Source organism: Pipra filicauda, unplaced genomic scaffold, assembly GCF_003945595.2.
Source record: "Pipra filicauda isolate LSUMZ 115617 unplaced genomic scaffold, ASM394559v2 scaffold5_size6683894_pilon, whole genome shotgun sequence".
NCBI classification, from domain to species: Eukaryota; Metazoa; Chordata; class Aves; order Passeriformes; family Pipridae; genus Pipra; species Pipra filicauda.
This window is the reverse complement of record NW_024104754.1, coordinates 2,799,073-2,824,138: the sequence shown is the minus strand read 5'-3', so window position 1 is coordinate 2,824,138 and position 25,066 is coordinate 2,799,073. Positions and strand designations below refer to the sequence as shown.

At 35.9% G+C, this 25,066-nt stretch overlaps 1 protein-coding gene across 1 annotated transcript in view; it reads left to right on the top strand.

Annotated features, from left to right (window-relative positions):
* Positions 1–25,066, top strand: part of OLA1 (Obg like ATPase 1) — a 98,800-nt gene that overhangs the window by 27,872 nt on the left and 45,862 nt on the right. Inside the window, exon 5 of the mRNA XM_027733660.2 lies at positions 19,162–19,337. Within this exon, the coding sequence (XP_027589461.1) occupies positions 19,162–19,337 (176 nt within the window). The remainder of the gene's footprint in view (positions 1–19,161; positions 19,338–25,066) is intronic.

Below are 25,066 nucleotides of genomic sequence, written 5' to 3'. Positions count from 1 at the left end.
ATTTACTGTACTAGAGCACAGAAAAGATGAGAAACAATGATTTGTTTGCAGTTTTACAGAGCTAAAAGCTTCTTGACTGGAAAGATAACTTTGGGACCACTGCAGCTATAAGACAATTGTTTTAAATTGAAATGTTAAATTTGGTGGAATTTGATAAGTTCTCACAAAGCAATTTCAAATCTCACCCACAAAATCAGTTGGAAGTTACATTTGTTTTTTTCTGTGTTTTAAACTTTGCCTTAGAGAACAAATAACCGTTCACGGTTTCAGAACATGCATAATTATGTGGAAGTGCATTAATTCTGTATTGTACAAGCACTACATAGAAATATTTCCACGTAACTAGGATGAAATATTCAGCATATTTGAGAAGAAAGAACCTTTTGGAAATCTTTGGTAAGGGGAAATATTACTTGTATGATTTATTTTGAACACATAAATCAGTCTCATATATCATATACCATCAGCTTTAATATCTTGATGGAGTGAGTAGATGGGTAAGCTGGGCTTGTGGCTGCAGTGCTGGGGAGAAGGGCAGATGGAGCTGCATCTGAGAGAAAGGCGGCATCTTCCTGTGGAATGCAGGCAGGCTGTAACTGCCTCTCTTAGGAGGAGGGGATATTGTAATATTATCAGCAATGTTGTGTTGAAAATTGAAAACAAGTAACTAAAAGCATGTTGTAAAGAAACAGATGATTCAAATGACTCAGAGAACATTTTTTAATGTTAGTAATCAGCAAACCACAGAGAAAAATTAACTTGTGATCAGAGTTCTGATTTTTCACCAAAATGGAAAGCCTAGTCAAGGGTAATCCATCTTCTGTTCACTGAACATGTTTTTTCTTAGCTATACTGCTTACCAGTTTATTTAAACAAAAAGATTTTATATGTGTGTGTACTGTTAAATAAATGTTGGAACAGAAACTTAACAGCTTTATAGCTTTTTGGAAGCTTCTGTTTTCTTCAGTAGTATCTCATAAAATTTCAGAAAATTTTCTTAAAACCAAATAGTTTGAAAAATAAGCATTCAGTTAACATTGGTTAGCTGAAAGTAAAATGCACCCTGTTTTCATTGTTTTCATACCATTACAGCAGCTATGCTTTCTTCAATTTGTTTTTTTTGGTAGCGGTAAAAGTGTCTTGTTTGTTTGTGGTGTGTTTCTAACCTTTTTCAAGTTTATGCATTGTATTTTCATAAGCTATGAACATCAGGGTTTTCTTGCCCAATGAAAAAGAAAGAATCTTGAGTGGGTAACATTTTCATTCTGTGTTATGTGACACAGATTTTTTTTTTAAATCCCTGATCCAATTCAGATTAGAACATTACATTATGTAAAAAGTACATATAGTATTCTTTATCAGGGTTGTTACAAAAAAGGAAAAATTAAACCGTGAACTGTATCTTTATAACACAGTTAAACTGGTTTGGAATCATAAGGTTACTGAAAAGCAGGATATAACTCTTAAGAGATCTTCTTTTCTGTCAGATTCTCCTCCTTGAACTAGCAGGTGACATGAAGTCTGCTAGGGCAGTTCTGGCCTCTGGCTTGCTCCTGTTGGCTCTTTCCTGTAGGCAAATGGTGAGCAGGCTGTAAGTTGAGTGAAACTTCCTGAAGGGGTAGTGGTGTTTGACTTGCTATTCTGGGGAGCATCTATAGCAGTAGTGTTAGAGGCATCTATGTAAATGCTTCAATATTGCATATGCCTTTTTCATGTGCTTTGAAATTTAGGTGGGTTTTTTGTCATCTTTCATCTATTGTGAAGAAGTTTAAGTATTGTGGTTCCGCATCTGCTGAGAGTCTACTAGTTTCAGGACCCTAGAATAATTCTGTCTTTTTTTATGAGAATGATAGCCTCTTCAGGATAGACGAGGTCCAAGACAAATACTACATGATAGCTTTAGGGTAAAAATTGCAAGGAACCTTACTACAATAATTGGATGAAAGTATTTTTATAGATTTAAGTGCTGATGGACAAGGACTTGCTTCAGAGACTTGAAAAATTGCCAGAAGCATTATGGCCAGCATGGCCCTTTTCTTCTGGAGAGTTTATTTGAGTGTTTTGAGATGGAGAGGGTCTTCATTCTGTCTAAGTGACTTTTAGGCTTATTTTATCAGGAAAATAAGACCAGTTTCAAACCAAACCTTGAACAAAAGATGTGTGCTGGAATTAGTGATCAACATTGTCTATTTCAGTGTTTTCTGAAGTGTCTCACTACCATGAGTTTGGCAGTTTGTATCACAACCTATTAAAAAAGTTGTGGTAGTAGTGATGTTTAAGAAGGCAGTGGTCAAATGAAGGATGATAACATGAGTATTGATTATTTTTCATTCTGAAATGTTTTAAGATGCATGTGTCCTTGTGCTAAAAGGCAATTCCTGGTGACCTGCTTGACTGTGCTGCATGATACAAGTGTTCGTGCTGACATTCATATGTAGAGAACTTTGAGAATTTGAGTGTACCTTTATTTAAATTAAAGAAAACAACCTTCAGAGGTGTACATACTATTGCCAGCTTACAGTGACTGGGAAACTAAGGCAATACCACTGAGACAGGCAGTCCAACATCCATTTGGCGTTGGCCACGTGGTTTTGTTTATGCGCTGTCCTATGCCTGTATGTGAGGACAAAATTAATTGTGGTTGTGTGCCAAACTTTATGGTAGGCCTGATCTTGTTTACTACTAACCAACAACTACTTTGCAGCTTTAATCCTTGCGTTTGCTCATCTAGTAACCGTGAAACTGTGGGGAAAGCTACTACGCCTTCATATGCACTGTGTTTGGAAAACTTAGAATAGAAGGCAAGTAACACAAAATAAGTCCTGATGTTGGAAAATTATGTTTACTAATAAAGGTATACAAGAACAGATAAGAATATATAGAAGCTGGTAAATAATGTTGTGATACAAACAGTGGGGAAAAAATATCAGAATATATTTTCATATGAAAACGTTGGTCTCTTTAGAGACTACTTGCTAGAGCTGTGTGCGCGCACACAGTTTTACCAAGCAGGCCTTTTTGGGTGTTATTGTTAACAGATGTGAAATACAAAATATGATGTAACAAATACAAGGTGGATTTAAAAATAGCGTGTAGAGGTAAAATACTGTAAAATGTTTTAAAATTTGAATTTAATTGCAAACCAGAACATAATTATCTAAAGAAGTACACTGCTGAACTGAAGTTGCAAACCAGTGCATTTCGAAGAACACAGCGACCGTCTTGGCAGCTGTGCCTTAACTCTTCAGCCCAGGGTGCCATTGTCACAGCTCGAGTTAGTCTCTGCTGCTTCTCCCTAGCTGCAGTCAGGTGCTGTGGTGATGCCAAAATACATCTTACTGCCATGAAAAAATAGTGAAACTGTATCAGTTCTTTAATTCTGCATGGATAAGGATAATCAGGGGTTGGGTGTGTTTGCAAATGGTGAGCTGTCCTGAGGGGTGAAACAGTTTGTGTTAATGGTCCTTGCCCTACGTGAACCATGTAGGGTAATCCCTAAATGGCTTACCTAACCCTGTGTAACTTGCATTGATGTTTTTAATTCATGAATTAAATGTAATTTAATTTCAAATTCCTAAGTTGAAAAGGTTTGTAACAAACTCTTCCTCATGCTACGGTACTTTATAACATCTTTGTCTTTTTCTAGCATTAAGAAAAGTGTTTCTGTAATGTTAATTAGCTAGTAACTGCTGTTTTCAGTGTGCTTTAATTACCGTATGTTGCTTGATTATATGTTATGAAATAAACTTAAGGTTATTCTAGATTGTTAAACGGTGAGCTAATATATAACTACTGTGCTTAAGATGAGGTTTCTCAGATACTGTAGTGGGGATATTGAGAAGAGGAAAAGCTGAAAGTGCAGTCTTATTCTTAGTATATGAAGACAATTTTAAGAATTACCTCCCAGATTTTAAAATTACTATTTATAAGAAATATGTGATAAAATACCATGAAAATACTTTGAATCATAACTGTGCATCATCACAGAATAGATTGTAAAGATGTAACTCTTGAATGATTTGCATATGTGTTACTAATAAGCATCCTTTGCTGACAATCTGATTGTACAATGCAAGATAGTTACTATTGACTATTACTAAAGAATTTTTTTAAGTGCTCCTATTCAAATTACATTTAGCAGTAGCTACACTGCCAAACTACATGAGTGTAGTTCTTTCTGCACATGTAAGCAGAGTATTACTGTAGTGACAGTTGTACTTTTTAATGAGCAAGATGTTTAAATAACTTAGTGCACGTGGGCAGTTTTGTTTTCCATTTCAGCTAGAAAAAGTGCTAAATGAAAGGCTGTACATAGTGGTTATATTTAGTAAACAGACAAAAAGAAGTGAAGCTTTATAGATGACTTGAAACTTCTGATAACAAAGATATTTGATTGCCTTCCGTATTAAAATAAAGAAGTTGAAACTTTTTTTGACTAGAATTTTGAGTATTTTAAAATGTATCCTGTAACTTCTTTGTCTCCTTTAAAAAGATATTTGCAGTAGTAGTTATACTGGCTATTAATTTAACCAATCTAGCACTGGAAACTGCTCAGAATTTTAATAATATTCATATATAATTGCCATAATGTCTGGTCTTTGCAGGAGATGGTACTTTGCATACTCGAGGGGTTTTCTATGGTGTTTCTTTCTCAGATTGCTAGAATAAAATCCATATTTGTTTCAGTCGATTTTACATAGAAAAAAACAGTTTACATTTTCAATTGATGCATAACTTTGTCATTTGCTTTGCTGTATCTTAAAATTCTAGCTTCATCCTTAGTTAGACTTTGTGGTTAGTGTTCACATACTTCCCCTCCGATCTTCAAGTACAGTGTAAGCTGATCACAAGCTAACTTTGCAAATGGCGCAACATATACGAAGATGAATCCTGTATTGTGCCAGTTCATCATCATTTCTTTTACAGAAAAAAAAATGTTTTCAGAATTACTTTGCCAAAACATTAACTCTTGGTATTCCACCAGTCAACAAATTATTATATTCAAGATCTTTTAGTGTTGTGGGCCTTTTTAATATGTTTCTAGTTTTTTAACAGTTTTTCTTTGAAGTAAAGATATGACTCAACAGTGTTGATACCTTAGAGGGTAAGGTCAGCTGGGGGGGTTGGTTGTTTTTTCCCCTGTAGCCTAATAAAATGTGGCATTTTAAGTGCTGTAGAGAGGGTTTCAATTGTGGCCACTCTCTCAGTTAAGTAACTACTTACAGACACTGAAGATGCATTTTTTTCATTCAAAGAAAGTAAAACAAATAAGTGTTCCTTCCTCTACAAATGTTACAAAATGTAACATACGCCTTGATTTCCCTTATTTCACTATTCGTAGTGGACACTGGGGCTTTGGTACAGGGGGGGCCTTCTGTTCCTTTTAAGTTTGATGCATTTTACAGCAGTTGTTTTAAGTATCAAAGTCTTATTGTCTACTTACTAAATGGTAATTTATTTTTTTTTTTAAAGTAAACTTACTGCTGATTTAGTTAGATACTATGAGTGGCATTTTTGTATGGAAAGTTGGAAGTGTATTCTTTAGTTGCCAGATAACTATATTAATAATATAGCAGTGTATAGCTGAGTCTTTAAAACATTTTAATTTAACTTGTGCTTAAGGTTTATAGATATGAATGAATCAGCCTTGGCTGAAAATATTTTCAAATTTAAAGCTTTTGTGTCCCTGATGGGATTATGTCAGTGGTTGACTGAAAAACTTAGGAGAAGGGAAATGTTTCTTTAACTCCAAACAGAGGGAATTGAGTTGGGAATTTTGAACAGAGAGAGGAACACCCCCCCCAACTTTAAATACCCTTCTGGTTATGATTATCATGAAACTGAGCTTTGCTTCAAGATTTTAGCCAATGCTATGTTTTCATAATTTAATTGGTATCTATTTTCTGAGAAGTAAGTGATTTGGCTTTCTTAGAAGATGCCTTTAGCAAACTGGATCTGTTGATAAGTAACTCATTTGCAGCATTATTGTACTGACTCGTGAGAAGTTTAATTGCAGTTTGCTTCCATCATTTTTCTTGACAGCTGTTGGAAATAATGTGGTAGATTTGGATTTATACTGACTTTCAAGAAGCAGATATTTGTTCAAAAGCAGTCAGGGAGTGCAAAGATCCATGCCAATATTCAGAATTCATATTTCCCTTGAATGGAAGGTTGTGATAAAATGGTACATGGTGTGTTTTCATTGCCTGTTGAAAGACTTTCATGCAGTTAAAATAAGCATTTTGATGGTGGTTGAATTAAGAGTTTTTGTCAGTCTCTTCTCATCATGGATGATTAGACTAAAACGTCTGCTTGTCTTGACTTGAGATCACCACAGCTTCAGATAACATGCTTTGTGATTGAAGGTCGAAATATTTTGAATTCTAATAGGCTGCCAGATGAATTGCTTGAAATAGACTGTAAAATTTCAAGGCTTCCTTTTCCATCTGCTGTGAAAAGAACCATTGGGAATGGTTGAGCTTGATGATCATAGAATTACGGGATGGTGATTCTAAAACCCTCAAAGGGAAGTTGCTATGGAGATCTAGTTCCAAACTGTGAAATGATTCACCTCTGAAAGGCTTCAGGGTCTGAGAAGCTGAACACATCATTGTTCAGGTGGTCATTGGTTAGGAAATTGCTGGTGCCTGTGTAATCAGCACTCCTGTGGTAGTTAACGATCTAAAAAGGTTTGTTCTGAATGATGTGGGACAACAGCAATGTGCATAAGATGGCTTCTCTCAATCATAGTTTGCTCAGCCTGGTGCTTGTAAAAATACAGTGAGCTAAATGGCAGAGAAATGAACTGCTTCATTGAGGAGGTCTTTTAAAAACAAAATTCTTTTTTGTGATGGATTTGACATCTAAAGTAAAAGGAGAAGAACTGTTTCAGCTTAAAAAGCTGTGGTTAGATATTGCAAAAGTATCATATTTATATATTTATTTTGCAAAGAGAAGAACAGTGGGGCTGTGTATTTCTATTTGCTTGCAGGCTAAAGGAGTCATACAGTTGGAAATGAAGATTTCTACTCAGTCACACCTCGGGAACATAATGAAGTAGCCTTGATATGTTCATATTGCCCCCTTCCCCTCCCCCTCAATATTAGGACCTACAAGAGACTCTGCTTTGGCCATCATGGAAAAAACCCACCCTGCATATCCAGGATTCAGGTTAATCAAAGCATATGTTTTCTTTCTTAGTTTCTAATTTATTTGCATGTTTTCAGGATAGGAAAAGGGAATAACTGGCCAGTGTTTGCATAGATGCTTAAAACAATGCATTTTGTCATCTGTTGCTAAAATTTGCCAGCAGATTCTTAAATTACTTGGAAACTGCAACATACACACAATTATTTAATGTACTTTTTCAAGGTAGGCAGAAGACACTTGCTCAGTGTACAAGTAGTAAGTGACTATAGCTATCTGTACCTTATTCAACATAAAACATTTGCTTGACCATATGAGGTTCAAATAAAGAAGTTTGCATATCTGTTCAATATCATCCTTGTCACAACCCCTTAACACAATCTCTTAATGGGTTTTAGTAAAGAAGATGCCAGTGGCTACTAGATGGTGCCAGATAGTTAGAGAACACAACTGACACGTTCCAGGATGTAGTTGCCGTTAAACTAAAATGTAACTGAAAAGAAAAGCAAATGTTGAAGGGCTAGGGATTACTTCACTGAAACAATATACAAAATGAGTTCTTTACGTCCTATGTAATGGGCCAGCCAATCTGTAGCAAGCAATGTAGTATTTTTTTTTGGGATGTTGTTTTGATCATTATAAGGAAGAGACTAATATTCAAAGTAAAATATTAGTATTGAGTTTTATCTGGGTAACTGTTACATTAAAATTTGAACATCAAACAGGAAATACTGCAAACCCTTGTTATCAAGTCTAGCATCTCAGATAAGATGCAAATTATATATTACCTTTTGGTTTCAGTATTTCAGATTCTGTTCTAAAAAGATAATTTGATATTTCTTGTGATTCCAAGCCTGTACTGTTATGTGAGGTCCTAAGAACTGTGACATCACCTTTAATTTGTTGAAAAGTAAACATGGCATGTGAAAAATATAAGCTCTTAACCAGCTGGTGATACATTTTAAAAATTATTATTATGAGGATTTTTATTAATAGAAACCTATAGGCAGCACCTGTATAAAATTTGAGTTGATTTGCAAAGGATAAACGTGAATGAATTGTATTGCTTCTTTTGCATTAAGTGTGTGTATTACGTTATGAATGTGGGCCAGAATGTCCAGAGGGAAGGCTTTATGATGAGACACATTTTTATAAGGTAAATTTACTGAGAGGCATTTTGCTTTTGTTTTTAAAGCTATTTTATTCACATAGCAACACAGCACTTCATTACAAACTTACCTAGGGCATATGCGACCTAATGGCACTGATAAAACAATTTCTGCTGATTTAAGTCTTCGTCAACTCTCATTTTTGTTACACGTTGGCTGGTCTTCTCTCAAGTATGTTTACTCCTCCATACCTCCACTGTGCAATGAAATAGATCCTCAAAAGGAGAAACATTCAGATATGGAGAAAAAGGTTCTTTGTTAACATGTGATGGACAGAATTTATAACTTGTTATAAATACCCTTCTTCTAAGTACTCTCTTAATCTCTTGGTAAACAATGACTGACTATAAACATAGATATTTTTTTTTCCCTACTCTGGCAAATTCTATAATCCATTTTTTCTAGCATTTTTGTAAGGCACTGCAAGAAGTCTGACAGTTTTGTAGTGCGCTTGTTTTATTGTAACAAAAATAGCATTTTAAGTTTTGTAATATTTGGGAACTGCTTAGATAACTAACTTCTTGTAGCTGAAGACTTGTCATTACTGAGTTTTGTCTAGGTATTTATATAGCTTAAGTTATTGCTTTAAATGTTTTTGAAGAGAAGTTGCTGTATTGGAATAATTTTGTAGCCTTTATTGCAGGTTCCAGGAGGGTTGTAGTTCTGCATTCTGTGCTGAATTGAACTGCTCATTCTCTGTTCATTACTTTGCAAAGACTGATAACTCTTCAAGTTGTTGAAGAATGCAGAACAGGAAATTGAGCTGTCTCTGCACAAGAGCCAGAGTGGGCTCAGCAAATGTAATGTCTCGGACTTTGTTGCAGCACTAGGTATCCAGAGTGGTTCAGTAGGAGTACAGTTGTGGTGACTGCTAAGTAGTGCTATTCTAGACCCAATAAAACTTCAGAGCTCAAGTGGGGTTTTTTATATTTCTGTATCTTTGATGTAATCAATCTGTGACCCAGATAAATTGTCCACGAATAATTAAAATATTTCCTGTATATTTGGTCATTCAGGGCCAGACAGAACTGCCCTAAGGGTTTCTGCTGATGGCTGCTAGTTGCTATACATGATCTCTGGGTATACATTGTCTTAAAAACACAGTTATTGCTAGCAATTGTATTTTGTTATGGTGACCCTCAGAGATTCCAGTTAAGACTGACACCATAGAGCTTGGCACTGAGTATTCCTAAAGAGAAGACCTGGATGACTGACCTTTATAAAAAAGAGGTAAAATGCAGCACAGAGATTTGGTGTTGGTGGAAGTAGTATGAATGCAGATAGAGGCTTATTTCTACTTTCCAAACAGTTTCTGCTTGGGAACCGTGTTTTAGTACGGTGTAGATGCTGTCAGATTTGCAGGTACATGAGTTCCAGACTACTTCTGAGTAGGAAAATTGTCTGGATGTATGGTACACAGAGGCATGTTAAAAGTTATCCACTGATATTTGTGGCCAGACCTTCTTGTGTGCAGTGTCCTTTATGCAGGTGGTGCTGCTCTGGAGCACTCACCAGGGAGGGTGAGTGGAGGCTCCACCTTGTTCCTGTTTGCTTTTCATCACTTCCTCGCAAAGGAAGGTTTTCAGTCATTAGAACAGAAAGTAGCATAAAATAAAGCATGACTGAGCTCAGGGTGACAAGAACACTTGTCACTGAAGCAAATGTTCACATTCTTCAGCCTTTTTGGCTTTTGAACATTTTGTGGTGGTCCAGGCTAGGTTCCAAATTTGCCCCTTCTTCTTCCAATTAACACAGTTGTAGTTTGGAAAAATTGGAACAGAGAGACTATTTTTTTCCTAAGGAATTCTTATTTTAAATGATTTATGTGGTATGTCAGCCGTCTCAAAAAGTTTTACATTGAGTGCTGCCCTTCCTAGTGTCTTCTAAAAATGAGTCTGAGCGAATTACCGTGTACTGTGATACTGGGTAATGTGTGTTGCAAGAAGGGAAATTAAGGAGTGTGTCCCAAGCACTGTTTGGTGGCCAGTGCAGTGATAATATTTAAAATACATGATCAAGGGCAGTCAGAGCAAGCCCTTGGCAAATGGAGGCACGAAGGGCTCAAAAATTTATTCCTTCAGCTGTCAAATAATGTCCTTTACCCAGTATGACCAACTTAATAACAAATCTCAGCAGGTAGAAGGTTTTGCCTGCAGAGTGTTGACTACATCCCAGTGGTGCCAGGATGAAAGAGCAATGGCAAGTAAACACATTTTACATTTGAAATAAATCACTAATATTTGTCAGACAGACTCAAGAGTAAGAGCTCTGGAGCAGGATTTTACAGATAAGCTCATTGGAATGACTGTCTTGGTAACAACTTTTCTCTGTTAAAACTGCTTCCATCAGGAACTGGATTGTAGTTTCTTCTGCCGACTCTCATGTCCTGAAGTGAATTGCTTTGCCTCAGTGTTTCCCGAGGAGGTTATAATTCTCATCTCTGACCTTGCGCAGTACTCGCTTGACGAGTACTTTTATGCAAATGTAAATTCTTTGTATGCCTAAGAAGTTGATACTACAGTCATTTAGAGTCCTGTATTGCTGCTCCATGCTCTCATTGTGTGTCTGCCGGTGCAGAAATGGACATGCCCTTTTTTGTCAAATACTCCCAATAGGTTTGATAGTGAAAGGACTGCCATTCAGCTGCTATTTCAGACTTTTGGGGAGTGGTGCTTGATTTGCTCTCTCCTGACTGGTGTGGTATTAGGGCTCAGCAGGGTAAATGTAGCTGCTTATCTTTTATATAGGTAAGTAATGAATTAAGTCCTAATACTGCACCAGTCAAGAGAGCCCAAAGCAGCTGCTTTTACCGTCCTGTGTCTGTATAGCCATATGGTACACATAAACTGTAATGTTGTGTTCAAAGTCATTAATGTTGCAACTAATATTGTGAACTGGGTTTTTGTTGCTAAAAATCAGCTAAACTTGAGAATAAAAGCAAGTGTTTTAAATGGGAATTAAAATTTTTTCTTATATTTTTATGATGCGGGTAAAACAAAATAATTATTGCCGAAGTGACTGCTTGCATTTAAAATAAATTTATACATATTATTTAAAAAAAAAATCTAGTTAACTTTAAAATATGTAAGTTTTCTTGTCATTTAGGGTTCTATGAAGCTGATCATCAAGAGGGTTGCAAATCATTGGCGGTTTCTATTTTCAGAGTTCCACATCCCAGAGTAATTTGCTTTAATTTCACCCAATTTAACCTATACTTCACACCATCACCATTCAGCTTTAATAGCTATGTTCTATGCATAAGAAAAGCAGATAAATGTCCACAATTAGACTGTGAGTGATTACAACTAGTTAGGGCTTTATGAAGACAAAACTTAAGGGGCTGTAGCACAAAACAAAGCCACAAAAGATGTCTGAAAAAATTCTTTCTTCAGAAGTCAAGGTTTACTACAGCATTTTATTTAATGTTTTTGTACTTGATTTTGCTTATGTTGAAGATGTAGGCAGGTGCACCTTCTTCAACTGAAAATTACTCTGCTTAAAGAATATTAGGTTTGTGTTACAGGTGATTAATTTCACTTGAAATTAGCTTGCAAGGGAAAACATGCTAAACCTACTTTATTTGTTGGTTCTTTGTTAACACGTGCTACATTTAAGAAGCTGTAAAATGTTGACTCTGATGGTATTATTTTGTCTTTCTAATCATAAATATGCGTAGTAAAATGTACTACCATCAAAGTTTAGTACATTCTGTAATGTTAAATGTACCTGTACCTCAGTCAGAAATAGCAGTATCTTTTACTGTTTAAATCTTCAGAATACTGATGATAGCATGTCAAGCCAGTCTAAGTATAGATATTATTTGTAATTTAATGGTTTTTTGACACTTGTATTCTTGTTTTTTGATAGCTCAAAGAAATACCTTGCTTCTAGCTCCCCACCCAACTTACCATATTTTATTTCTTTTTGTTCTCTTCCCCATTCCCACCAGTAAGTGGCCAGATAAATATTATTGCTCTTCTATTTCAGGGCTTATAGCAGGGTGTGTACGTGTATTGTGATGTGCCCTATCAGTCTGAGATGAGCAGCTCTTTTTGATAACAGTCATTGACTGTATGCGGGAGAGGAAGTACAAGTATCAGTTATTCTCTAGGTCTGTTTTTTGGTAGTGTTATTAAACATTCCCTTATAGCTTATTGACAAAAAATGCTGGTCATTACCCTAAATACTGATGGGAGTTTCAGCTTGTGATGCAGTTCAGATTCTCATCAAATTGTAGAATATCCTTCTTAATTACGGCATAACATTTACCAGTACAGTTGCTTATCTTTTGTGAATGAATACAAGATGCCAAAATGCTGTTATGTGGAGCTTAATATTAGCTAGATATTTGGTTCCATTTAACTTTAAAGGTTAACTATAATTAGAGAAATGAAGTGACTGATATATCAAATATAAATTAATTAGAAGATATTAATTAATTTCCATAATTGCAATTAGGAGCAGAATAAGATAAGTTCAGTAGCAGTATTTTGATTTGGATTTTAGCATCTCGGTGGCAGCTTGGAGCAGCTAGAAACGATAAGGTTTAGGCTATAGGCAGCTTCTTTTTTCTGTCAACTAGTTTTATATGCTATATCATAAAACTTTCAGTCCAATCAGCAACTACATTTAAATACTGCAAATTGTGGCAGCAAAACAATAATTCTGCTGATTAGCCCCTTTCCATTTCTTGTAAGTGAACTGTTTATGCTGTTGAGTACCTTTTGAAAAAAGAAAAAGCCAAAACAGCCTTGATTAGTCAAGGAGTAATTGGATGACTTGATTTTAGCAAGAGAATGAATTGGTTGATGATAGCCTGTAACTAAGTGTAGTGGTTCTGTTCAGATGAATACATAACATACAGTCATCAGATCTTGACAGGTATAACATAAGCAATGCAAAAATTTCTGGAAGCTGAGAGGTAAATTTTGTCAAAGAATTTTGAAGCTGATTCTTGAAAGAAATGGAAAGAAAAGTGCATGCCATTAGATGATGCCGTTTAAAATGTGGCATTTGTTACTGCTGCGCTGTATACATATTTATGTGCTATTACTTTTGCATGTGAAGAACAGATCTAGTCTGTGTGTCCTGGCTGCCGTCAAGTCCTGACAAACACACAGTTCCTCCACTTAATTGGAGAAAAACTAGAGTCAGGTTACACATCTTCTCCAGCCCTTTGTTCTGTTTTCTGCATCTTTTTTTATCTAGTGTCATTTGAAAGCAAAGTGCAGAACTGGCTATTGCTGCATTACATCTTTAATGCCATTTTAAAAATAATTTTGGGCCCACCACACATGGACCCAAACAGCCCAGATAAAGTTCTCAGCCAAAGATAAATCCTTCCCTGAAACTGAAGAACATTTCAAGTTCGAACACACTGGCAACAGAAGAGGGAGCTGGATGTGGCAGTGATAATTTCCAAGCTCGTAATGTCTAGTAACTTCAGATTCAATCATTATTTTGAGGCTGTTAGATTGCAAAAATGAATTCTGCTCCTGTATTATGGTTTACTATTTTCCTGTCTAAATACTTGCATTGTTTTAATAGCAGTATCTGGATGCTACTAAATCATTATGGGAATTTACCACAGCAGATGTTTACTTACAGTGAGACTGATGTTTCTAACTCTGTAATCTTTCTTCTTTTACACTAACGTGTCAGGGTTGTATCTTTAAAGCTGGAGTGCAAATCCATGAGCATGTTATGGGAGATTATTTGAAAAAATACTTACAGCTAGGATACTTAAAATATAAAAGACGTGGTTTCTGTTCAACTTCCTTTTGACAAGTTTCTGATAACATTATAGTTTACCTCTGGTGAGATACCCAAGACACCAGGGAAGTTATAATCAGATTTTTAAATAATGAAGTTACTTATTAGGGTCTCCCGGTTGACCTTCCTGTATTGCTGTATGATTAACTTAGTTGTTGACAAACAGATGCTTCCTTGGGGAGATTCTTGAGTAAGTCTATTTTATGTATGTATTTTTCTCTCCCCATGTGGTAAATTGATTCCTTTTCTCTCTTACACTAGTATGCCATAGCTTCCTGTAGTAGAAAGAGGGCTATTTTGGAGCACAGGCAGTATAACTTTAGGAAGCAGTCAAAAGGAAGGTAATGTGGCTTGGGGTAATGTGTGAGAAATGCGGAGTCCTTCTGTTTTAAAATCAAATGCAATTATGGAGACACAGGAAGAACAATGGATTTTCATTATATTAATTGGGGAAGGTCATTGTCCATAGGTCATACTGCCTTGAAAACACAGTGGTATGGTTAGTTTTGGAGATGTTAATATTAAATTTATTTTTAATAAATAAAGTGGCTAGTTAAAACAGTTTGTTAGTTGAAATTCCAAAATATCAAAACATCTTCTTTTAAAGACAAATTTTTTATCACAACTTTGAAAAAATTGATTTTTTAAATGAAGACTTTGAAAGGTAGACCACAGAGCTCAACAGTCAGTAGCCTGGCAGGTGTGAGTGTGCTGCAGAGGATAGTGTGTGAACAAGTTTCTAACCTTGGGAAAGTTCCCTCCTATTTACAGAAGGTGGACCCTCATTATGTTGATAAGAAGACAGACATGTTGTGTTTGAGGTTCACCAAATTTAAACACAACTCATCACCGGAATATGCTTTACCTCTGGCAGGTTACCATGTTTGTCCTCTCTGTTCTTCTGCAACTATCCCATTCTAGTCCTTTGCTTTCCCACCTGGATGCCCTGTTAGGATAATTTTGGGGAACCTTTGCTCCATCATTTTTCTAACAAGCTCTCTCAAGCTGTAATCAGCTTGAGATCAAAACAAGACGGCCAGATGTCTGTTTCTCCTTCTCCCCATTATTTTTCTCATTGATTCTGTTGTAATCAGAGATCAGTATCAGACAAGCAAATATAAGGATTTCTTTGTCAATGTTGAGTTTTCATTTTCCCTCTTCAATGTCTGTAAACTAACCAGTATTCTTTTTTTTGCCTGATACCCAATATAATCTTACCTGTTCTTTCAGAAAATTGAAATTCTCATTTGTTTGCTGTGATTTTGCATCTCAAGACCTACCTCCTATCTTCCCTGTTTCTTCCATTTCAGCAGTTTTTAGTTTCAACAGGCTGCTTTTCTACATAGTGCTAGATGTCAACTGCTCAGACGACTACTTACACAGTGTTCATGGCCTGTGTCCACCTTGTGCATCTTGTTCATTGTACAGCTATTGCACTGTCTTTAACTGGACAGTGATGTCATTCTTAGTCCCCCATTTGTTATATTTTAAAATAGAGCTTTCTGTTTTGCTGCTGTATATGCTGGAGGGAAAGTGGGATTAATCATGCCATCTTGCCTAGTGAAAGAGAGTTAAAGGCCTTGCTTGACAGAGGAATTCCATGCAAAGGCAGAGAGACATAGTAATAATAGCAATATACTGTTAACAATCTATTTCAGATAAGATTTGTAGATTAGTATTATAGTTCTTATTTTCATCTTTGAAAGCTGCAAATACTATACTCATTTTCTCATCTGTCCTATTTTTTGAATCAGTTTTACGATTCCATTTTTTCCTACTGCTTTAAATTTTTATATAGGCTGTTTTTTAAACCAGGGACTGGGTAAAATGTTATTCTAGTAGTTTAACTTTGCCAATTTCTCACAGTTGTACTTTTTCCAAGACATCTCATTTCTTGCCCAGAGCCTAATTCCTAAGGTTACCACCAGTAACAGCTTGCTATGTCTGCATGCAGCTCTGCAGACCAGAATTGAATTCCCTACAGTGCTCCATGTGGTTTGTGCCCGACTTTCACTGCAAAGCAGGCTTCAGGCTGGCATAAGAGATTGCTCAAGGTACATCCCACATGGTCAGAGGATGATCTCTTTTGTTTTACATTGATGACTGAAGTAGACATTGACAAACAAGCTCAATGCCTGTTGCTTATCCAGAAGAATCTCTCGTTTGTACCAAGATGTGGACATTAATGCCAGTTTGGTCTTTTGTGTATGGAAAATCTTATACCTACCACTTCCTCATGGACTGTGTCTGTCTAAATGGGAAGAGATTTAAATTGCTCTTATCTAAGCATTCTTGATAAATTAAGAAAAAATAAAACCTGCTATGATAAATTTAATGGATTTCCTATCTATTTAAAAGAAACATGTATGGCCTTTGGCAGCACAGCTGTTGATAGGTTTTCTTCTTTTCGAGTTAGAAAAACATATTTTTCCTCTGAGTGTAGAATTGAAAATTGAAGCTCAACATCCATAGTTTTATTGTAATATTCAAGTAGTGTTCATTTTTTTCCATGACAAGAGTCAGACAACCCAGTGAGGAGGAGAGAAGGCTGAATTATTACCTCGAGTGGGAAATCAAAAGCTCAGTAGAGGAGCTTTTTACCTAAGCAAGCAACTGCCTGTTGCCAGACAGGAGTCTGTTCTCATCGATGTTGCATAAATGAGCTGCAGGATGGCTGCTGACACAGGTATGACAGGAGGAGGAAACTTGAAGAAAATGCTGGCAGGACATTGAAGTGTCCATGGGTTAGAGCCTTTAGTGGATTGGGAAGAGAGTGCACATGAAATGCATAGATTTAGTTTTATAGGGGTGGAAATGCACTGAATTAATTGTTGTTGGATGAGTAAAGAACTGGATATTCTGCTGAAAAGGAACAGCAAGATGTGAAGAAATGAAGATAATTGCTGAAGTATTTTACTGTTGTTGAAGAAAATGGAAAAGTATAAGCTGTTTTTTGTTGTTGCTAATTCATCTTACACTTCCTTTTTCAGAAAAGCATCATTCTTCCTTAAGACTGAAACAAGCTGTTTACTTTACTTATTTTTGTGTTCTAAATGCAAGATCTTTGTACTCACGGAGCTTTTCTCCTGACTTTAACAGTGTGGGGATTTTTGTTGTTTTTTAAACCCTTGGGCACCAAATGCAGGAAGAAGATGTAAACAACTTGAGAATATATTATTTAGATGGTAACAGACACTTTTTTCTTTATACATAAACTTTTTCTTGATGATAGATTTTTAGCTGCATAAGTACTACTCATCTGTTGAGAAGGCTGGGCAGGTAGAGTTTGTTGATATGCATGGTGACATCTTCCTACTTCCCCCTTTCTATTCAATATTTTTCTTGTTAATTAGAACAGAGCTGTTAAACTGTTTTCTAACAGTATTTGTTCATCTAAACAACCCATGTCCTGTTCAGTCAGGTGCACAGGTAAATATTTATGGAAGACCAGGGCTACAGTATCTCTTCCTTAATTGTCTGTCATTGGTATGGGTTAGTGTAGTGGGTTTCCATTTGACACAGCAGCCTGTTCTCCTGTCACTGCCAGCATCAGAGCTCACTGATGATCTTTGGAGACAAACAGTTAATGAGAGAGGAGGGAACTTGTGGTAACCACAGTTTTAACGGCTTTTCTTAAGTTTATGTGAAAACGATTTTGACATTTGACTGTCAACATTTTAAACCTGTGTTCCATGTGCTTTGATGTAAAAACTTTGTTGCTAAAACCACTGTTTCCAGTAAGTTAAAATAAAAGATGAAGTTTAAGATGTGCATGACAACAAAGAACCCCCACAACTTTCTGTATGAAATCTAAGGAATTGTTTGTTGTCTACCCTGTTTTCGATCTTTCTCAGTACAAGAAATGGCTTATGTTTTTTTCCTGTGTAAAGAATCAGTTGATTTTAATTTTGGTAATGTTAAAATTATGTTACTTCCGTGGTTAATTTTTCAGGCATATCTTTAATGTTACAACCTAGGCATGCAAATACTCTGAAAATTGATCCAGGAAGAAGTAATAAACAGATTTTAACTGTTAATATTTTTAAAATAGGTATTGATTTTTGGGGGGGGCTGGAATTTTTTGTGTGTGTGTGTGATGCTGCTTATCTGATAATTTAAATCCTAGTTGAATTATGTTGCCAGATTGTCATCAGAAGGGCATGAAGTCAGCACACATGCTTCAGTAATATCTGGTTGTTTTAACCTTATGTTTCCAGTTGGCAATTTGAAATTATGGCTTCAACTGCACTTTAAATATGTGATAATAGCATGTGTTTCTAATAAGGGCCAGCACCATTTTGTTCAGATAGTGTGAATGGTTGTCACTCATATATGACAAATGCACCTTCATCTGCTTCTTTGATGGCCCCCTAAAAACCATACCCTCAAATCAGGCCGATGAAATTAGCTGCTGTGTAAATTGTGTGTCTGAGTGGTTCATTATCTAATCACCGTCAGAACCACAGTGATAAAGTAGATTGAAACAGGGACGAGGTCTGCCAGATGATTTCAGGCCTTTTTTTCTAAGCCCCGTTTCCCTTGGAAACACTTAAGAGTCGTTCAGAACTTCAGAATTCTTTATCTAGAACTTCTTTTCTTAACACATAAAATTGGTCAGCCAGTGAGGTCTGCCAGGGCGATTTGTAAGGTTTTCTTTCCATGATTCTTGTAGTCATTACTAGATGTATTAAAATGTTCTCTGATGTTCAATTTAGTTACTGTGTTTGCTACTGATAGGTTGGATACTGTTAAAAACTGTTACCTATTCTCAGGAAACTGCTCTAGCCTATTCCTATGCAGAAGAAACTCTTAAAGATGCCTTAAGTGCTCTCCTGAAATGGCAAAGTGCTATGCTTTGTATATAGAGCGAGCTTTGGATTTTGGAGTTGGTACATAAATTAACATACTAAGATAGTATGATATAAAGCATTGCATGTGACACTTGTATATGGGCAGTATGACAGACCTACTGACTTTTTAATCTCCAATTCTTGTGACTTGTAATAGTGTGTTCTAAATACGTTCTTCTTGTCTTTTTAGCTTAATAAGTAATTTACGTGTTCTTTTGTTTTAGGAGCATTTGAAGATGATGATATCACTCATGTTGAAGGAAGTGTAGATCCTGTTCGTGACATTGAAATAATACATGAAGAGCTTAGACTTAAAGATGAGGAGCTGATCATGCAGAGCATAGACAAGCTTGAAAAAGTAGCTGTAAGAGGAGGAGACAAGAAATTAAAACCTGAATATGTAAGTACTTGACCTATAAAGGCAAATCTTTAAGTACTCTCAGCATTGAATTGAAATATTTGTATTGTTGGGTTTTGTTATTGATATCCTACGTGTATAATACAAAACACTACTGCTATTTTTATATGTATTTTAAAGTAATTATTATTATGAATCGGAAAATTACTGAAATGATTTGCTGAATTGGCAGAAGTGTAAGACTTCACAGATTAAGCTATTTGTAACTTCTGAAATTTAACTGTTATTTTCTTGCTGGCACAGCTTTATATGAGAATTGACAATGCTTCATCAAACTTACACCAGTGTTTAGTTGTAATTCAAAGTCCATCAGACACTTCCGAATTATTCTTGCTGTTGAGTTCTGCTATGATGTTAATACTAGTATTCCTGTAGCCAGCAAGGGAATATATTTTCTTGGTATGGTTGCACTTTGTGTCTTTTAGTGCATGTTAAATAAAGACTGCTAGTTGAAATTAATTTTAGAATGTTGTTGTGGAAAGCTGCTTAAATGAGCTCAATTATCCCAGGGTAGCAGTGGTGTTTCTTTGTAAATTAGAAATGTATAATAATTATCAACTTCCAAGTATATTTTTGCAAATTGATGTTTTACTGCCACTTGACTTTTGAGTCTCCTACACTTTGGTAGTAGTCTAGTTATTAATTTTTCTTTATTTCATTAATCTTCTGTAAATATTTGAGGTGGTATATAAAACACATTCTCTAATTAATTATTACAGTAGTTTATCATTGTAGAAATAGACTATTTATACTTAACAGTTAAGTAGTAAAAAATACTGTTTTCTCCCATGGCTTTTTTGATAGCAAGTAGTAAGAAAAACATTGTTATATTGGTACTGGTGGGTTAATTTAGCAGTATTGAAGTGCAGTGGAATTTGTTGGCCCTACCTAGTATTTGGAAATAATTAGAAAGTGAAAGTGAACATCCCTCCAAAATGTTCAACTTCATGATGCAGTGTTAAAAAGCACTTCTTTGGTAATTTCTGTTGCTGAAGAACTAGTCTTCATTCGGCTTGAAAAGTATTTTATTCCCTGATTGGTCTGAGCCAGAAAAAAAGGCTATTGTTGGGTGATTTAAAGGCTTTCACGTAAGTCCAGAGAGAGAAAACCAGGTATGCTTCATTTCAGGTCTTATTTGACGTGTGAACCCAGCCCTGGGTATATGTGGGCAGTGATTTTTATCTTTTACAAAAGGTTTCACATGCTCAGAGGAACAGTGCAGCTTATGCCTACAGTTCCAAATAGCATCCACACAGTCTTTCAGCTTTTAATTCATCTTAAAGAAAGGTGCAAGCAAAAATCCTGTCTGTAGCGAATTCAAAGCTCAGCCTAAGGCTAAATTTTACATTGGTATGAGATGATGAAAATGAGTGTTGTGATGCTGTTCTGCCCCAGTCTTGAGCTCTTCTTGCTTACTTTTTTGTGTGGCTGTCTTTGGAAACAGCTTTGCTCAGTTCCTTATGATGGAACCTTCTTGTCAAGCTTTTGAGTGTACCTTTCTGGATGCTCTGAGGATTTCATGTAACAATCTATGTTCTTCCTGTGCTAAGGAAGAAGTTGGCACTTTTGTAATTGCAAAGAGTCATAACTGAAGTGTGCTTGAAATAAAATTTGTAATAGTGATCATGTAACTAATGGGTGGTAGGTACCATTATGGTTGGATGACAGAGTTGCTCTTACCCATTTTTTTTAACTACAGAAAGTTGGTATGTGTTTGAAAACAGAAAATATCAGATGATTCTCAAGTTAAGGAAGACAGTAAATAGAAACCTCAAATCTAGAAATGCAATTTAAATTAATTAAAGAAAAATCTTAAATCTGCATTATTAATGTCTTCACCCAGCTTCAGCTTCTCATCCATTTCTTTGCCTCTGCCTTCAGTCTCCTTACTATTACTTCATCTATAGTTCGCCTGTCGAAATGTCTTTGTCACCTTTTGTTTGTAACTTACTCTTCTTGTCATTCATTGGGGTTTTTTAATCCTTTTTTTTTATGAACACACCAGGTTCTTGAAGTCATGTTGCCCTACCAGTTGTGTTCTCAGTAACAGATGTTACACATGACCAGTCTCAGCTGACTGTCAACAACAATAGAGGTTTCAAAGGCATTAAATTACTTTGTTTAATGGGAAGGGGTGGCTGCACAGAGTGGGGGGGCACAAATTAATGCTCCCCTTGAGACAAAGGCTGCACATAGGAACCACAGTCACTAGGGAATCTCTTCAGGAAAGTGCTGTGGGGCATAATGCCTGAGTCGTGCTGATCTTGAATCTTCTTGCTTGTCTTCCATTGTGACTTGTATGCTTGAATTGTAAGGTAGACAGTAGGCCTTCATAAAATAGACTTTTTTTATGGTAAAGGCTTGTGAAAGCTCTGCCTAGTTACTTTTCTTTTCCTGGTAAATCAATCCGTAGGTCCAGTTACACACCTTCTACAAATAGAACTGTAAGACTCTAACAGCAATTCTTGGGCATTTCCAGCCACTACTGGGTTTATTTAGATGTTCAGCCACTGGATTGTGAGGCACTCCTGTAGATTTTGCTTTGCCTCTTTTCCTTTAATGTTCTGTGTTGCAGAGAAGCCTGTGGTTGCATTCTATATATTATACTGTGGGATTGACTGTGCAGTAAGTGACTTACGGGTCTAGGAGGAAAACCGTATGGGATTGGTGAAAAAAGCAGTTAAAGATTATGCCTCCTCTCTAAAGCGGGAGCCAAATGTTAGGAGTGTATTTTGGCTGTTTGATCGTTCTGCACTTCACAAATCCGTTGCATTCTGCAGGTAGCTTGTTGGCCACAGAGACAGTTCTGTGTCCAGCACAATCTGTAGTGTTTCCATGTGGCTTGCAGCTACTGTTAAAGACTTCCTCTTTCCAGGGCCAAAAAATCATTAAGAGACAGTATGGACTGGAATTAATACTTTTTTCCAAACAGGTTACCTTCAAAAAAAGGGAGGATGGGACAGGACTGGGAGAGAACCTCTCAGGATTTGCCTTTTGAAGTTATTTGCTGGTATAATACATAGCCATTGCTATTAGTCTGTTCTTACTGTAGCAGAGGTGTGGAACAAACAGCTCTTGTCTATGCTCTGAGTGTTCCCAGTTATTTTCCCTTTCAGGAAAACTAGGAGGTTACAAGGAAAAAAATCTGGTATTCATGAATTGGTTTGGTTTTGTTTTTAAGTCACAATGTAAAAATTTTAGTCTCTCTTTTTTTATTGTTTACTTTCCCCCATTCTTTTGGGAGCAATTTAAGTGAAGAGAATTTCTTAAGAATTTTAACTGGTTGAGAGTTGTAGAAGTTATTCATCTTATTTTATAAATATGAATTGTCTGCTTTAGAGGAGTCTCTTTATCAGTAAGCCTCCACAACGGTAACTTGGTAGTCTGAAATCTCCAAAAGGTTTAAGAGGAGAAAAATAGAAAATTGAGAGTGTGTATCAGTCGACAGCACTTAAATCTGAGATTTGTATTTGATTGCCCACCGCCTTGCATTGTGTTATAACTTGGTAATTATCATTTTTCCTCTGCCTAAGCCCACATTGCCTACAGTTGGTAAGTTCACCTTTGTGCAGTGACCTGGCTTTGCAGTTGAATAGTGTTAACTGTTCATCCTGTCTCTCAGAGAATTGATTTCTCAATCCCCTGTCAGCAGAAATAAAATAGCCAACTGTTGTTAAGGAACCATCAATGAAATAATTTTCAAGTTCTACTTAAAAATCAATGGCACAATATGGTCCAAGATCAGCAACATGTGATGTTGACATAAGCTTAGAATAGCTTCCTTTACACATGTATTTTTGTCTGTTTTGTTTCTACTGCCTTCTTAGAAATGACTATTTGCTATTACTAAGGGTACTAGTCTTTCAGCTGTGGTATACCTTGAAATATTATTTTGGCTATAACCTTCTGAAAAGATACTCTAGAATAAAAGCACTCCTGTTATTGGCATGTATTAGAACAGTGCATATATAATTTCAGAAAGCAATCAGAGTAATTTTGATTTTATATTTTAAATCTGTCTGCAGAGACATGAGGTAGATATTGAGTTTAACTTTATTGTTAGCTTATTATTCATCTTTCATTTTGGATAGCAGGAGATTTCAAAGTAAAATTCAAATATGTATGAATTTATAGATCAGAATGTGCAAATTCTAAAATCAGTTAAAAAAATTTTTTTTAATTTATGAGATTTTTCAGTCATGAAGACAGAAATCTTCAAGTTAATATCATCTGATATAGTTAAGTGAACATTATTACAGGGTTCTATTCCATTACCCTTCCAGTATGTTTCAATTCTAGTCCTCAGAGACTCACCCTCTGCAAAAGATATTCCTTCAGGTCTTTGTTAGTGCATGAAATCTTGAATTCCAGCACAGAACAATTCTTAGGCAGTGGTATTGTGATTCATACATCTGACCACAAGAATACTTTGTGTAGTTGAGTTGATGCAGATTATTGATGTTAGTGATGTGAAGACAAAATTGTTAGGTCAGTGTCAATGTCTGCAGTGTTTGAGCTTCCAATTTTCAGTTAAAAGGTGGCTTTCACAGTGGGTCAGGATCACTGTTCACTGCGTTTGAACTTCCAGTGTTCAGTGAACAGGGTGCTTTCACAAGTCCTGCGAGATACATAAATTCCACTGTTAAAGTCAGTCTTTAAAAATTAGCTTTTCAAATCAAACACATTTTGTAAGAACAAAAGTAATTGCAGTTATGAAAAGAGCAGTTAGAGACTCCTTTTTAATGTAGTGGTACAGGAATCATCTAGTGCATATTCAATTTAAAAGAAAGGCATCAAGCTTTGGTTTGTTACTGTGATGGGCGATGAACTGATAATTGATACTTACACTCTGCCTATGCTCATTGTATTTTTCACCATGTATGTACTATGATGAGTAAAGCAAAATCTTCCTAATTATATTTTAGGTAGCTTTAATCTCCTCCATTCTCCTCCTTTACATTTAATGTCTTGGTCCTGTCCTGAAAATACAGTAACTGTTTGAAAGATATTTTTTTGTTCATCATTTGTTGTTAAAATCACCAGTATGGTGTGGGAGATACTCATGTACAGCAGAGAGCTGGTAGATTCAGTTTCTTATTATTACCAATATATACTAGATGAAAATCTTTCCTTCCTGCAATATTCTGATGAATGGGATGGTGCCAAGCAGAATTCGCTGACCTCGTGCTGCAAGCGCTTGCCAGAGTTCTTACGGATGGATGAACTCTTATTTCCTCTAGCTGATGATGTCAGTTGGGAATTTTCACCTTTCTTTCATTCCAAGTTGAAGATAAATACAGCAATGAATCGTATAATATTTTTTCCAGTTTCTTTGGTCTCCTTTAGTGAGAGGAGAATTTGAGAAGCCTGTTTCTTCCACTGGAGATGGAAAGAAAAGAGCAGCATTACACGTACACTGTTGACATACTTTCTGCCGATGGCTTTTACAATTACTAACTTAAATCATAGGGAATCGAGAAAATATTTATATTCTTAATGCATGTAATTATGCCTAAAATCTTGAGTGGACCATTTACTGTGCTTAATGTGGTATTTAGAGGAAATTAAAGTTCATTCTGGAGAACATTTTGAATGTAGCAGGAAAATATTCATGGCAGATGTTTGTGAATTAATCAGTAGTAAAGCATGACTTAAAAGTACATAATGTGTAAATACACGTTTGGATTCTTTTGGTATTATCAGTAGACAAA